Genomic DNA, 17,741 nt, shown 5'->3' on the forward strand with positions numbered 1-17,741 from the left:
GACACACTGCACTGACTGACACAGTGACTGACATGCTGCACTGACTGACACACTGCACTGACTGACACAGTGACTGACATGCTGCACTGGCTGATACAGTGACTGACACTCTGCACTGACTGATACAATTGCTGACACACTGCACTGACTGACACAGTGACTGACATACTGCACTGACTGACACAGTTACTGACACTCTGCACTGACTGACACAGTGACTGACACACTGCACTGACTGACAGAGTGACTGACACACTGCGCTGACTGACACACTGCACTGACTGATACAGTTACTGCCCTTACTGTGGTAAAGGATGTTAATGCTGGGGAAGGGGGGACCTCCCATTTCCGGAACAGATATTGCAAATCACAGATCCCTTGCCGTCTCCGAACAATGTGCCTCAGTCCCCAGTAAGGGTGTCTGTGCTGTAAGATTGATCATTGCTTACAAACTGTGGACAGTTTTTACACTAGCAGTTTCCATGGTAACCCTCGCAGCCAATATGCCAAGGTGATTAGCATCACCTCAGTCTCAACTGGGTCTGATCCATTTCCCAGAAACAGGGCAAGAGTGCCATGTGATTGTGCCAGCCAGTGCCCAGAAAGCATCTTTGACACGTACACTAATAATGATTACCAACTGGGGATGCTGTTGGTGAAGGTTGATGTCAAGGAAGATAGCCACTGACCACCTTTCTTCCCTTTCTTTAGAGTTAGCTGTTCTGTACTGGGCCGAGCCTCAAACTCAGAGATTTACAGACCAGTGGACAGCACTATGGTAAGTTCCAAGTCCCAACGGCCTGGAGTATCCCTTACTGAGGGATAAGGTCTGAGACAGTTTGGTGATACAGGGAGAGAGGACCCGTACACTAGCGCTGTTCCCTCTCACCCTTTGCTGTGACAATAATGCGGTTTAAATGGCAGAAATGTTTTGCCCTGCTGTGCTGAATTGCCTCCTACTACGCCAGTCTAGTCAAGATTCAGGAATCTCACTGAAACGGCCATTTGTGACAGATGACCCTGGGCAGTGACAACCAAAAGGCAATTCAACAGTGGAGGGCATCACGTATTAACTCAACATTGAAAAACAGATAGTGTTCTGGAGAGAACTTGAGAGGTTATGGTCCCCCGGTGGATTTGTTTTGATTTGAAGATAACTGTGTGAAGATGTGACGAACAATCTAATGTGTCTGTGCTGTTTTCAAGTTCAACTCTTTTGCAAAACCCCCGTTATGAGAATATCTAATGGACTACAATGCCTCGTGGGCTATTTTTCGTTTTGTGCAAGTGTTAGTTGTACTACATCCGACCACAGCATAAAACAACTGAAGAGGGCATTCAGTAGAGCGCACAGTGCTGCCACACTGTGTTAACTTGGTGCAGTACAGTGACACTGCTGTTCCCCAAGGCTTCTCCCTGCCTGGCTGACACCACGTGACGGCAAACCTGCCAGCCAATCTTGTTTGTTCAGAGATTCCATCTCACGTCCGGCCAAACTGCAGCCGACAACCTGCTCCAAAAACTCTGCCCCCATTTTGACCAATTGCGCCGTGGTGCTTGAGAGAATCTGCCAGGTTCTAAACCAAACAGCACTCGATATTTGTGAGGGAAGGCTCATTTGCCTCGTCACCCGTCCATGTGCGTACATGCCTTCAAGCCTGGAGCATTCGAACGTGGATGGCACATCCACCTTTCTGGTCTAGCCAGAAGAGGATTCTTGTGTAAATAGTATGAAGTGTTCTGCACCTATTTACGGGTTACCTCACTGTGATTTACATTACTGTCTCCTACATGGTCATTCTTTCCTCTGACCCAGTCCCCAAGCCAATGTCACAGTGTTTACTGCACTCGCTCAGGTATTAACCCTTTCAGAACTGTTCTGAACCTGATACAGCATCATTGTTAATGTATCCTTTCTGTGCAAGTTTGCCAAGAACTGTCCACTTCTTCCTCAGGCCAGACCCTATCTGTGTCCCAGATTTTGTTGAAATCTGTCCTGTTCATTTTACTTTTGGGATACAGTGAACAGAATGACAAACTGGGGTGTAAGCGTTGCCTCTGCACACCTTCGGATTGCAGCAGCACATGGGAATGGCACATGCGCTTACAATCCAAGCAACGTTTTAAGTTTCAAGATGTCGCCGGGTCAAAATCCTGGAATTCGCTCCCTTAGGGCATTGTGGGTCTCCCCACAGCACATGGACTGCAGTGGTTCAAGAAGGCAACTCAGCCCCACCTTCTCAAGGACGGGACAATATATGCTGGGCCCAGCCAGCGACACCCACACCCCAGAAATGCATGCTAACATGAAGCTACTTGATGTATTGGCTGGCCACATCTTGTCCTGGACTCCACTTTCCGGCCCGCTACCCATGACCCTTCAACCCAGTACTAATTAAACATCTGCCTCGCTCCTCCTTAAACTTACTCAGTGTCCCAGCACCAACCACACTCTGGGGGATTGAAGGCCACAGTCTCTCAACCTTTTGAGAGAAGTGATTCTCCTCATCCCTGGGTGGCATGGTAGCTCAGTGGTTAGCACTGCTGCCTCACAGCGCCAGGGACCCGGGTTCGATTCCAGCCTCAGGCGACTGACTGTGTGGAGTTTGCACATTCTCCCCGTGTCTGCGTGGGTTTCCTCTGGGTGCTCCGGTTTCTTCCCACAGTCCAAAGATGTGGATTGGCCATGCTAAATTGTCCCATAGTGCCCAGGGATGTGTAGGTTAGGGTGGATTGGCCATGCTAAATTGTCCCATAGTGTCCAGGGATGTACAGGTTAGGGTGGATTGGCCATGGGAGATTGCCCCATAGTGCCCAGGGATGTACAGGTTAGGGTGGATTGGCCATGGGAGATTGCCCCATAGTGCCCAGGGATGTGCAGGTTAGGGTGGATTGGCCATGGGAGATTGCCCCATAGTGCCCAGAGATGTGTGGCTTAGTGGATTAGCAATGGGAAATTGAGTGGGTCTGGGTGAGATACTTTTTGGAGGGTCAGTATGGACTCGATGGACCAAATGGCCTGCTTCCCCACTGTAGGGATTCGTTTTTAAATCTTATCCTGAAGCTATGACTGCTTGTCAGGATCTCCTTTTGTGCCTGGATGTTATAGTTTGTTTGGTAATCCCAACCAGGAAGCACCTTGGAATATAGCACCTGTTCATGGTGCTTCATGAGTCTAAGTTATTGTTGCTATGTGGCTTGCTTGATAATTGGGCTCGAACAATGTCAGGGGATTTTGGACATGGGGCAGTGTGTGTAACAAATCGCCAATGCGCAGTTCAGGGCCCATGTCCAAGCCCATCCCTGACACTGGCTTTGTGAAGCAGTATTGCTGATGGTCTTCACACAAGGACAGAAGGGTTGATTCCTTCACAAATCAGATGGCCAGAGAAACGAGGTTTCTGCCTCCTTCCCTTTGCTGCCCTTTAGTGGCTTTGATTGTTTCCTCTTTTATTCTGATCTTGTTCCCACAGCAGTGCGATTCCTGCTGCTTCAGCTGCTGCTGCCTCTGTTTAACACTCTTTTCTCATTCCATTCCAGTGCCAGGAAATTCCCGGCCTGAAGATCTTGTCTTATAACGCTCCCATTTACTATGGAAATAAGAACTATTTCCGGGATACCATGGCCAAAATAATCGGACTGACCCCAGATAAGATCAAAAAGAGGGAAAAGAGAAAGAAAGCACTGGAAAGAGTCGGAAAGATGACCATTACCACCATCGTATGTTTGTTTCGGTTCCCTTCTTGAGTGTGTGTGTGCACTGGTTTCTTCATGTATGGCTGATTGATATTATTGCAGGTATTACGTGGGTCTGTATGTGTGTACAAGTTGTGTGTGTTTATGTATGTGTGCAGTGCATGTGTGTAAAGGAAGTGTGTGTGTGGGTGTGGGTGAGAGTCTGTTTGTCAGAGTGTGTCTGCCTGTGTCTGCCTGTGTGTGTGTGTGTCTCTCTCTGCTGGTATCTGTGTGTGTGTGTGTGTGAGACATAGTGTGTGTGTGTGAATGTGTGTGAGAGAGACAATGTATGTGAATGCGTGTTTATGTCTGTGTGTGAGGGAAAGTGGATGTGTGAGTGACAGTGCTTGTCTGGCTGAGTCTGCATGTGTGTGCATGTCTGTCGTTGTGTGTTTGTGTGAGAATGTACATAACAGTGTGTGTCTGTCTGTGTGGGTGAGAGTGTGTGTGTGTCAGAGAGTGTTTGTGTGTATGAGTGTGTCTAAACTGGGGACTGCATGTGTGTGTGCAGGGTGTGCATGTGAATACATGCTCAGCCATGTTACAGACAGCTGAACGACTGGAAAATAACAATTTTCTCACCCTAAAACAGTACACATTCAGTCAGTTAGATACAGATCAGTTGCCTCGACATGGTTCCCACATGAAACAATCCCAGGACAGGGACAGCACGGGGTTAGAGACAGAATAAAGCTCCCTCTACACTGTCCCCCCATCAAACACTCCCAGGACAGGGACAGCACGGGGTTAGATACAGAGTAAAGCTCTCTCTACACTGTCCCCCATCAAACACTCCCAGGACAGGGACAGTACGGGGTTAGATACAGAGTAAAGCTGCCTCGACACTGTCCCCATCAAACACTCCCAGGACAGGGACAGCATGGGGTTAAATCCAGAGTAAAGCTCTCTCTGCACTGTCCCCCCCCAATCAAAACACTCCCAGGACAGAGACAGCACGGGGCTAGATACAGAGTAAAGCTACTTCTACTCTGTCCCCCATGCAACACTCCCAGGACAGGGACAGCATGGGGTTAGATACAGAGTAAACCTCTCTCCACACTGTCCCCCCCATCAAACACTCCCAGGACAGGGACAGCAGGGGGTTAGATACAGAGTAAACCTCTCTCCACACTGTCCCCCCCATCAAACACTCCCAGGACAGGGGCAGAACAGGGTTAGATACAGAGTAAAGCTCACTCTACACTGTCCCCCATCAAACACTCCCAGGACAGGGACAGCACGGAGCTAGATACAGAGTAAAGCTTCCTCTACACTGTCCCCCATCCAACACTTCCAGGACAATGACAGCACGGGGTTAGATACAGAGTAGAGCTCTCTCCACACTGTCCCCCATCAAACACTCCCAGGACAGGGACAGCACAGGGTTAGATACAGAGTAAAGCTCTCTCCACACTGTCCCCCATCAAACACTCCCAGGACAGGGACAGCACGGGGCTAGATACAGAGTAAAGCTACTTCTACTCTGTCCCCCATGCAACACTCCCAGGGCAGGGACAGTACGGGGTGAGATACAGAGTAAAGCTGCCTCTACACTGTCCCCATGAAACACTCCCAGGACAGGGACAGCACGGGGTTAGATACAGAGTAAAGCTCCCTCTACACTGTCCCCCCATCAAACACTCCCAGGACAGGGGCAGAACAGGGTTAGATACAGAGTAAAGCTCACTCTACACTGTCCCCCATCAAACACTCCCAGGACAGGGACAGCACGGGGCTAGATACAGAGTAAAGCTCCCTCTACACTGTCCCCCATCCAACACTTCCAGGACAATGACAGCACGGGGTTAGATACAGAGTAGAGCTCTCTCCACACTGTCCCCCATCAAACACTCCCAGGACAGGGACAGCACAGGGTTAGATACAGAGTAAAGCTCTCTCCACACTGTCCCCCATCAAACACTCCCAGGACAGGTACAGCACGGTGTTAGATACAGAGTAAAGCTCCCTCTACTCTGTTCCCCATCAAACACTCCCACGACAGGGACAGCACGGGGTTAGATACAGAGTAAAGCTCTCTCTACTCTGTTCCCCATCAAACACTCCCAGGACAGGGACAGCACGGGGTTAGATACAGAGTAAAGCTCTCTCTGCACTGTCCCCCCCCAATCAAAACACTCCCAGGACAGAGACAGCACGGGGCTAGATACAGAGTAAAGCTACTTCTACTCTGTCCCCCATGCAACACTCCCAGGACAGGGACAGCATGGGGTTAGATACAGAGTAAACCTCTCTCCACACTGTCCCCCCCATCAAACACTCCCAGGACAGGGACAGCAGGGGGTTAGATACAGAGTAATCCTCTATCCACACTGTCCCCCCCATCAAACACTCCCAGGACAGGGGCAGAACAGGGTTAGATACAGAGTAAAGCTCACTCTACACTGTCCCCCATCAAACACTCCCAGGACAGGGACAGCACGGTGTTAGATACAGAGTAAAGCTCCCTCTACTCTGTTCCCCATCAAACACTCCCAGGGCAGGGACAGTACGGGGTGAGATACAGAGTAAAGCTGCCTCTACACTGTCCACATCAAACACTCCCAGGACAGGGACAGCACGGGGTTAGATACAGAGTAAAGCTCCCTCTACACTGTCCCCCCATCAAACACTCCCAGAACAGGGACAGCACGGGGTTAGATACAGAGTAAAGCTGCCTCGACACTGTCCCCATCAAACACTCCCAGGACAGGGACAGCACGGGGTTAGATACAGAGTAAAGCTTCCTCTACACTGTCCCCCATCCAACACTTCCAGGACAATGACAGCACGGGGTTAGATACAGAGTAGAGCTCTCTCCACACTGTCCCCCATCCAACACTCCCAGGACAGGGATAGCAAGGGGTTAGATACAGAGTAAAGCTCCCTCTTCACTATCCCCTCATCAAACACACCCAGGACAGGGACAGCACGGGGTTAGATACAGAGTAAAGCTGCCTCTACATTGTCCCCCCATCAAACACTCCCAGGAAAATGACAGCACGGGGTTAGATATAGAGTAGAGCTCTCTCCACACTGTGCCCCCATCAAACACTCCCAGGACAGGGACAGCACGGGGTTTGATACACATTAAAGGTCCCTCTACTCTGTCCCCCCATCAAACACTCCCAGGACAGGGGCAGCACGGGGTTAGATACAGAGTAAAGCTGCCTCGACATTGTCCCCATCAAACACTCCCAGGACAGGGACAGCACGGGGTTAGATACAGAGTAAAGCTTCCTCTACACTGTCCCCCATCCAACACTTCCAGGACAATGACAGCACGGGGTTAGATACAGAGTAGAGCTCTGTCCACACTGTCCCCCATCCAACACTCCCAGGACAGGGACAGCACCGGGTAAGATACAGAGTAAAGCTCCCTCTACACTGTCCCCCCATCAAACATTCCCAGGACAGGGACAGCACGGGGTTAGATACAGAGTAAAGCTCTCTCTACACTGTCCCCCCATCAAACACTCCCAGGACAGGGACAGCATGGGGTTAGATACAGAGTAAAGCTCTCTCTACACTGTCCCCCATCAAACACTCCCAGGAGAGGGACAGCACAGGGTTAGATACAGAGTAGAGCTCTCTCTACACTGTCCCCCCATCAAACACTCCCAGGACAGGGACAGCACGGGGTTAGATACAGAGTAAAGCTCTCTCTACACTGTCCCCCATCCAACACTCCCAGGACAGGGACAGCACGGGGCTAGATACAGAGTAAAGCTACTTCTACTCTGTCCCCCATGCAACACTCCCAGGGCAGGGACAGTACGGGGTGAGATACAGAGTAAAGCTGCCTCTACACTGTCCCCCCATCAAACACTCCCAGGACAGGGACAGCATGGGGCTCGATACAGAGTAAAGCTCCCTCTACGCTGTCCCCCCATCAAACACTCCCAGAACAGGGACAGCACGGGGCAAGATACAGAGTAAAGCTGCCTCTACACTGTCCCCCTATCAAACACTCCCAGGACAGGGACAGCACAGGGTTAGATACAGAGTAAAGCTGCCTCGACACTGTCCCCCATCCAACACTTCCAGGACAATGACAGCACGGGGTTAGATACAGAGTAGAGCTCTCTCCACACTGTCCCCCATCCAACACTCCCAGGACAGGGATAACAAGGGGTTAGATACAGAGTAAAGCTCCCTCTTCACTGTCCCCCCATCAAACACAGCCAGGACAGGGACAGCACGGGGTTAGATACAGAGTAAAGCTTCCTCTACACTGTCCCCCCATCAAACACTCCCAGGACAATGACAGCACGGGGTTAGATACAGAGTAAAGCTGCCTCTACATTGTCCCCCCATCAAACACTCCCAGGACAGGGATAGCAAGGGGTTAGATACAGAGTAAAGCTCCCTCTTCACTGTCCCCCCATCAAACACACCCAGGACAGGGACAGCACGGAGTTAGATACAGATTAAAGCTGCCTCTACATTGTCCCCCCATCAAACACTCCCAGGACAATGACAGCACGGGGTTAGATATAGAGTAGAGCTCCCTCCACACTGTGCCCCCATCAAACACTCCCAGGACAGGGACAGCACGGGGTTTGATACAGATTAAAGGTCCCTCTACTCTGTCCCCCCATTAAACACTCCCAGGACAGGGGCAGCACGGGGTTAGATACAGAGTAAAGCTGCCTCGACATTGTCCCCATCAAACACTCCCAGGACAGGGACAGCACGGGGTTAGATACAGAGTAAAGCTTCCTCTACACTGTCCCCCATCCAACACTTCCAGGACAATGACAGCACGGGGTTAGATACAGAGTAGAGCTCTGTCCACACTGTCCCCCATCCAACACTCCCAGGACAGGGACAGCACCGGGTAAGATACAGAGTAAATCTCCCTCTACACTGTCCCCCCATCAAACATTCCCAGGACAGGGACAGCACGGGGTTAGATACAGAGTAAAGCTCTCTCTACACTGTCCCCCCATCAAACACTCCCAGGACAGGGACAGCACGGGGTTAGATACAGAGGAAAGCTTCCTCTACACTGTCCCCCATCAAACACTCCCAGGAGAGGGACAGCACAGGGTTAGATACAGAGTAGAGCTCTCTCCACACTGTCCCCCATCCAACACTCCCAGGACAGGGACAGCACCGGGTAAGATACAGAGTAAAGCTCCCTCTACACTGTCCCCCCATCAAACATTCCCAGGACAGGGACAGCACGGGGTTAGCTACAGAGTAAAGCTCTCTCTACACTGTCCCCCCATCAAACACTCCCAGGACAGGGACAGCATGGGGTTAGATACAGAGTAAAGCTCTCTCTACACTGTCCCCCATCAAACACTCCCAGGAGAGGGACAGCACAGGGTTAGATACAGAGTAGAGCTCTCTCGACGCTGTCCCCCCATCAAACACTCCCAGGACAGGGACAGCACGGGGTTAGATACAGAGTAAAGCTCTCTCTACACTGTCCCCCCATCAAACACTCCCAGGACAGGGACAGCACGGGGTTAGATACAGAGTAAAGCTCTCTCTACACTGTCCCCCCATCAAACACTCCCAGGACGGGGACAGCACGGGGTTAGATACAGAGTAAAGCATCCTCTACTCTGTCCCCCATCCAGCACTCCCAGGACAGGGACAGTATGGGGTTAGATACAGAGTAAAGCTGCCTCTACACTGTCCCCCATCCAACACTCCCAGGACAGGGACAGCACGGGGTTAGATACAGAGTAAAGCTCTCTCTACACTGTCCCCCCATCAAACACTCCCAGGACAGGGACAGCATGGGGCTCGATACAGAGTAAAGCTCCCTCTACACTGTCCCCCCATCAAACACTCCCAGAACAGGGACAGCACGGGGCAAGATACAGAGTAAAGCTGCCTCTACACTGTCCCCCTATCAAACACTCCCAGGACAGGGACAGCACGGGGTTAGATACAGAGTAAAGCTGACTCTACACTGTCCCCCATCCAACACTCCCAGGACAGGGACAGCACGGGGCTAGATACAGAGTAAAGCTACTTCTACTCTGTCCCCCATGCAACACTCCCAGGGCAGGGACAGTACGGGGTGAGATACAGAGTAAAGCTGCCTCTACACTGTCCCCATCAAACACTCCCAGGACAGGGACAGCACGGGGTTAGATACAGAGTAAAGCCCCCTCTACACTGTCCCCCCATCAAACACTCCCAGAACAGGGACAGCACGGGGTTAGATACAGAGTAAAGCTGCCTCGACACTGTCCCCATCAAACACTCCCAGGACAGGGACAGCACGGGGTTAGATACAGAGTAAAGCTTCCTCTACACTGTCCCCCATCCAACACTTCCAGGACAATGACAGCACGGGGTTAGATACAGAGTAGAGCTCTCTCCACACTGTCCCCCATCCAACACTCCCAGGACAGGGACAGCACCGGGTTAGATACAGAGTAAACCTCTCTCCACACTGTCCCCCCCATCAAACACTCCCAGGACAGGGGCAGCACAGGGTCAGATACAGAGTAAAGCTGCCTCTACATTGTCCCCCCATCAAACACTCCCAGGACAGGGATAGCAAGGGGTGAGATACAGAGTAAAGCTCCCTCTTCACTGTCCCCCCATCAAACACACCCAGGACAGGAACAGCACGGGGTTAGAAACAGATTAAAGCTGCCTCTACATTGTCCCCCCATCAAACACTCCCAGGACAATGACAGCACGGGGTTAGATACAGAGTAGAGCTCTCTCCACACTGTGCCCCCACCAAACACTCCCAGGACAGGGACAGCACGGGGTTTGATACAGATTAAAGGTCCCTCTACTCTGTCCCCCCATCAAACACTCCCAGGACAGGGGCAGCACGGGGTTAGATACAGAGTAAAGCTGCCTCGACATTGTCCCCATCAAACACTCCCAGGACAGGGACAGCACGGGGTTAGATACAGAGTAAAGCTTCCTCTACACTGTCCCCCATCCAACACTTCCAGGACAATGACAGCACGGGGTTAGATACAGAGTAGAGCTCTGTCCACACTGTCCCCCATCCAACACTCCCAGGACAGGGACAGCACCGGGTAAGATACAGAGTAAAGCTCCCTCTACACTGTCCCCCCATCAAACATTCCCAGGACAGGGACAGCACGGGGTTAGATACAGAGTAAAGCTCTCTCTACACTGTCCCCCCATCAAACACTCCCAGGACAGGGACAGCACGGGGTTAGATACAGAGGAACGCTTCCTCTACACTGTCCCCCATCCAACACTTCCAGGACAATGACAGCACGGGGTTAGCTACAGAGTAAAGCTCTCTCTACACTGTCCCCCCATCAAACACTCCCAGGACAGGGACAGCATGGGGTTAGATACAGAGTAAAGCTCTCTCTACACTGTCCCCCATCAAACACTCCCAGGAGATGGACAGCACAGGGTTAGATACAGAGTAGAGCTCTCTCGACGCTGTCCCCCCATCAAACACTCCCAGGACAGGGACAGCACGGGGTTAGATACAGAGTAAAGCTCTCTCTACACTGTCCCCCCATCAAACACTCCCAGGACAGGGACAGCACGGGGTTAGATACAGAGTAAAGCTCTCTCTACACTGTCCCCCCATCAAACACTCCCAGGACGGGGACAGCACGGGGATAGATACAGAGTAAAGCATCCTCTACTCTGTCCCCCATCCAGCACTCCCAGGACAGGGACAGTATGGGGTTAGATACAGAGTAAAGCTGCCTCTACACTGTCCCCCATCCAACACTCCCAGGACAGGGACAGCACGGGGTTAGATACAGAGTAAAGCTCTCTCTACACTGTCCCCCCATCAAACACTCCCAGGACAGGGACAGCATGGGGCTCGATACAGAGTAAAGCTCCCTCTACACTGTCCCCCCATCAAACACTCCCAGAACAGGGACAGCACGGGGCAAGATACAGAGTAAAGCTGCCTCTACACTGTCCCCCTATCAAACACTCCCAGGACAGGGACAGCACGGGGTTAGATACAGAGTAAAGCTGACTCTACACTGTCCCCCATCCAACACTCCCAGGACAGGGACAGCACGGGGCTAGATACAGAGTAAAGCTACTTCTACTCTGTCCCCCATGCAACACTCCCAGGGCAGGGACAGTACGGGGTGAGATACAGAGTAAAGCTGCCTCTACACTGTCCCCATCAAACACTCCCAGGACAGGGACAGCACGGGGTTAGATACAGAGTAAAGCCCCCTCTACACTGTCCCCCCATCAAACACTCCCAGAACAGGGACAGCACGGGGTTAGATACAGAGTAAAGCTGCCTCGACACTGTCCCCATCAAACACTCCCAGGACAGGGACAGCACGGGGTTAGATACAGAGTAAAGCTTCCTCTACACTGTCCCCCATCCAACACTTCCAGGACAATGACAGCACGGGGTTAGATACAGAGTAGAGCTCTCTCCACACTGTCCCCCATCCAACACTCCCAGGACAGGGACAGCACCGGGTTAGATACAGAGTAAACCTCTCTCCACACTGTCCCCCCCATCAAACACTCCCAGGACAGGGGCAGCACAAGGTCAGATACAGAGTAAAGCTGCCTCTACATTGTCCCCCCATCAAACACTCCCAGGACAATGACAGCACGGGGTTAGATATAGAGTAGAGCTCTCTCCACACTGTGCCCCCACCAAACACTCCCAGGACAGGGACAGCACGGGGTTTGATACAGATTAAAGGTCCCTCTACTCTGTCCCCCCATCAAACACTCCCAGGACAGGGGCAGCACGGGGTTAGATACAGAGTAAAGCTGCCTCGACATTGTCCCCATCAAACACTCCCAGGACAGGGACAGCACGGGGTTAGATACAGAGTAAAGCTTCCTAAACACTGTCCCCCATCCAACACTTCCAGGACAATGACAGCACGGGGTGAGATACAGAGTAGAGCTCTGTCCACACTGTCCCCCATCCAACACTCCCAGGACAGGGACAGCACCGGGTAAGATACAGAGTAAAGCTCCCTCTACACTGTCCCCCCATCAAACATTCCCAGGACAGGGACAGCACGGGGTTAGATACAGAGTAAAGCTCTCTCTACACTGTCCCCCCATCAAACACTCCCAGGACAGGGACAGCATGGGGTTAGATACAGAGTAAAGCTCTCTCTACACTGTCCCCCATCAAACACTCCCAGGACAGGGACAGCACGGGGTTAGATACAGAGTAAAGCTCTCTCTACACTGTCCCCCCATCAAACACTCCCAGGACAGGGACAGCACGGGGTTACATACAGAGTAAAGCTCCCTCTACATTGTCCCCCCATCAAACACTCCCAGGACGGGGACAGCACGGGGTTAGATACAGAGTAAAGCATCCTCTACTCTGTCCCCCATCCAGCACTCCCAGGACAGGGACAGTATGGGGTTAGATACAGCGTAAAGCTTCCTCTACACTGTCCCCCATCCAACACTCCCAGGACAGGGACAGCACGGGGTTAGATACAGAGTAAAGCTCCCTCTACACTGTCCCCCCATCAAACACTCCCAGGACAGGGACAGCATGGGGCTCGATACAGAGTAAAGCTCCCTCTACACTGTCCCCCCATCAAACACTCCCAGAACAGGGACAGCACGGGGCAAGATACAGAGTAAAGCTGCCTCTACACTGTCCCCCTATCAAACACTCCCAGGACAGGGAGAGCACGGGGTTAGATACAGAGTAAAGCTGACTCTACACTGTCCCCCATCCAACACTCCCAGGACAGGAACAGCACGGGGTTAGATACAGAGTAAAGCTGCCTCTACACTGTCCCCCCATCAAACACTCCCAGGACAGGGAGAGCACGGTGTTAGAAACAGAGTAAAGCTGCCTCTACACTGTCCCCCCATCAAACACTCCCAGGACAGGGGCAGCACAGGGTCAGATACAGAGTAAAGCTTTCTCGACACTGTCCCCCATCCAACACTCCCAGGACAGGAACAGCACGGGGTTAGATACAGAGTAAAGCTGCCTCGACACTGTCCCCCCATCAAACACTCCCAGGACAGGGACAGCACCGGGTTAGATACAGAGTAAACCTCTCTCCACACTGTCCCCCCCATCAAACACTCCCAGGACAGGGGCAGCACAGGGTCAGATACAGAGTAAAGCTTTCTCGACACTGTCCCCCATCCAACACTCCCAGGACAGGAACAGCACGGGGTTAGATACAGAGTAGAGCTCTCTCCACACTATCCCCCTTCAAACACTCCCAGGACAGGGACAGCACCGGGTAAGATACAGAGTAAAGCTTCCTCTACACTGTCCCCATCAAACACTCCCAGGACAGGGACAGCACCGGGTAAGATACAGAGTAAGGCTGCCTCTACACTGTCCCCCATCAAACACTCCCAGGACAGGGACAGCACAGGGTTAGATACAGAGTAAAGCTACTTCTACTCTGTCCCCCCATCAAACACTCCCAGGACAGGGACAGCACAGGGTTAGATACAGAGTAAAGCTCCCTCTTCACTGTCCCCCATGAAACACTCCCAGGACAGGGACAGCACGGGGTTAGATACAGAGTAAAGCTGCCTCTACACTGTCCCCCCATCAAACACTCCCAGGACAGGGACAGCACGGGGTTAGATACAGAGTAAAGCTCTCTCCACACTGTCCCCCATCCAACACTTCCGGGACAATGACAGCACAGGGTTAGATTCAGAGTAAAGCTGCCTCTACACTGTCCCCCCATCAAACACTCCCAGGACAGGGACAGCACGGGGTTAGATACAGAGTAAAGCTCTCTCCACACTGTCCCCCATCCAACACTTCCGGGACAATGACAGCACGGGGTTAGATACAGAGTAAAGCTCCCTCTACACTATCCCCCATCAAACGCTCATAGGACATAGAAAGCACGGGGTTACATTAGAGTAAAGCTTCCTCTACACTCTCCACCAAAAAACACTCCCAGGACAAGTACAGCACAGGGTGAGATACAGAGTAAAGCTCTCTCAACACTGTCCCCCATCAAACAGTCCCAGGACAGGGACAGCACGGGGTTAGATCCAGAGTAAAGCTCTCTCTACACTGTCCCCCATCCAACACTCCCAGGACAGGGACAGCACAGGGTTAGATAAAAAGTAACGCTGCCTCTACTCTGTCCCCCATCCAACACTCCCAGGACAGGGACAGTATGGGGTTAGATACAGAGTAAAGCTCTCTCTACACTGTCCGCCATCAACCACTCCCAGGATAGGGATAGCATGGAGTTAGGTACAGAGTAAAGCTCTGTCTACACTGTCCCCCCCCCAATCAAACACTCCCAGGACAGGGACAGCACGTAGTTAGATACAGAGTAAAGCACACTCTACACTGTCCCCCATGAAACACTCCCAGGACAGGGACAGCACAGGGTTAGATACAGAGTAAAGCTCCCTCTACACTGTCCCCCCATCAAACACTCCCAGGACAGGGACAGCATGGGGTTAGATACAGAGTAAAGCTCTCTCTACACTGTCCCCCATCAAACACTCCCAGGAGATGGACAGCACAGGGTTAGATACAGAGTAGAGCTCTCTCGACGCTGTCCCCCCATCAAACACTCCCAGGACAGGGACAGCACGGGGTTAGATACAGAGTAAAGCTCTCTCTACACTGTCCCCCCATCAAACACTCCCAGGACAGGGACAGCACGGGGTTAGATACAGAGTAAAGCTCTCTCTACACTGTCCCCCCATCAAACACTCCCAGGACGGGGACAGCACGGGGTTAGATACAGAGTAAAGCATCCTCTACTCTGTCCCCCATCCAGCACTCCCAGGACAGGGACAGTATGGGGTTAGATACAGAGTAAAGCTGCCTCTACACTGTCCCCCATCCAACACTCCCAGGACAGGGACAGCACGGGGTTAGATACAGAGTAAAGCTCTCTCTACACTGTCCCCCCATCAAACACTCCCAGGACAGGGACAGCATGGGGCTCGATACAGAGTAAAGCTCCCTCTACACTGTCCCCCCATCAAACACTCCCAGAACAGGGACAGCACGGGGCAAGATACAGAGTAAAGCTGCCTCTACACTGTCCCCCTATCAAACACTCCCAGGACAGGGACAGCACGGGGTTAGATACAGAGTAAAGCTGACTCTACACTGTCCCCCATCCAACACTCCCAGGACAGGGACAGCACGGGGCTAGATACAGAGTAAAGCTACTTCTACTCTGTCCCCCATGCAACACTCCCAGGGCAGGGACAGTACGGGGTGAGATACAGAGTAAAGCTGCCTCTACACTGTCCCCATCAAACACTCCCAGGACAGGGACAGCACGGGGTTAGATACAGAGTAAAGCCCCCTCTACACTGTCCCCCCATCAAACACTCCCAGAACAGGGACAGCACGGGGTTAGATACAGAGTAAAGCTGCCTCGACACTGTCCCCATCAAACACTCCCAGGACAGGGACAGCACGGGGTTAGATACAGAGTAAAGCTTCCTCTACACTGTCCCCCATCCAACACTTCCAGGACAATGACAGCACGGGGTTAGATACAGAGTAGAGCTCTCTCCACACTGTCCCCCATCCAACACTCCCAGGACAGGGACAGCACCGGGTTAGATACAGAGTAAACCTCTCTCCACACTGTCCCCCCCATCAAACACTCCCAGGACAGGGGCAGCACAAGGTCAGATACAGAGTAAATCTGCCTCTACATTGTCCCCCCATCAAACACTCCCAGGACAATGACAGCACGGGGTTAGATATAGAGTAGAGCTCTCTCCACACTGTGCCCCCACCAAACACTCCCAGGACAGGGACAGCACGGGGTTTGATACAGATTAAAGGTCCCTCTACTCTGTCCCCCCATCAAACACTCCCAGGACAGGGGCAGCACGGGGTTAGATACAGAGTAAAGCTGCCTCGACATTGTCCCCATCAAACACTCCCAGGACAGGGACAGCACGGGGTTAGATACAGAGTAAAGCTTCCTAAACACTGTCCCCCATCCAACACTTCCAGGACAATGACAGCACGGGGTGAGATACAGAGTAGAGCTCTGTCCACACTGTCCCCCATCCAACACTCCCAGGACAGGGACAGCACCGGGTAAGATACAGAGTAAAGCTCCCTCTACACTGTCCCCCCATCAAACATTCCCAGGACAGGGACAGCACGGGGTTAGATACAGAGTAAAGCTCTCTCTACACTGTCCCCCCATCAAACACTCCCAGGACAGGGACAGCATGGGGTTAGATACAGAGTAAAGCTCTCTCTACACTGTCCCCCATCAAACACTCCCAGGACAGGGACAGCACGGGGTTAGATACAGAGTAAAGCTCTCTCTACACTGTCCCCCCATCAAACACTCCCAGGACAGGGACAGCACGGGGTTACATACAGAGTAAAGCTCCCTCTACATTGTCCCCCCATCAAACACTCCCAGGACGGGGACAGCACGGGGTTAGATACAGAGTAAAGCATCCTCTACTCTGTCCCCCATCCAGCACTCCCAGGACAGGGACAGTATGGGGTTAGATACAGCGTAAAGCTTCCTCTACACTGTCCCCCATCCAACACTCCCAGGACAGGGACAGCACGGGGTTAGATACAGAGTAAAGCTCCCTCTACACTGTCCCCCCATCAAACACTCCCAGGACAGGGACAGCATGGGGCTCGATACAGAGTAAAGCTCCCTCTACACTGTCCCCCCATCAAACACTCCCAGAACAGGGACAGCACGGGGCAAGATACAGAGTAAAGCTGCCTCTACACTGTCCCCCTATCAAACACTCCCAGGACAGGGAGAGCACGGGGTTAGATACAGAGTAAAGCTGACTCTACACTGTCCCCCATCCAACACTCCCAGGACAGGAACAGCACGGGGTTAGATACAGAGTAAAGCTGCCTCTACACTGTCCCCCCATCAAACACTCCCAGGACAGGGAGAGCACGGTGTTAGAAACAGAGTAAAGCTGCCTCTACACTGTCCCCCCATCAAACACTCCCAGGACAGGGGCAGCACAGGGTCAGATACAGAGTAAAGCTTTCTCGACACTGTCCCCCATCCAACACTCCCAGGACAGGAACAGCACGGGGTTAG

At 52.3% G+C, this 17,741-nt stretch overlaps 1 protein-coding gene across 5 annotated transcripts in view; it reads left to right on the forward strand.

Moving 5' to 3' along the window:
- Positions 1-17,741, forward strand: part of slc26a10 (solute carrier family 26 member 10) — a 166,075-nt gene that overhangs the window by 49,687 nt on the left and 98,647 nt on the right. For all 5 annotated transcript variants that reach the window (XM_072566945.1, XM_072566942.1, XM_072566943.1 and 2 more), the window contains exons 12-13: positions 712-778; positions 3,541-3,720. In XM_072566945.1, coding sequence (XP_072423046.1) covers positions 712-778; positions 3,541-3,720 — 247 coding nt within the window. The remainder of the gene's footprint in view (positions 1-711; positions 779-3,540; positions 3,721-17,741) is intronic.

The sequence above is a fragment of the Chiloscyllium punctatum genome, chromosome X (assembly GCF_047496795.1).
Source record: "Chiloscyllium punctatum isolate Juve2018m chromosome X, sChiPun1.3, whole genome shotgun sequence".
In the NCBI taxonomy this organism is placed as follows: domain Eukaryota; kingdom Metazoa; phylum Chordata; class Chondrichthyes; order Orectolobiformes; family Hemiscylliidae; genus Chiloscyllium; species Chiloscyllium punctatum.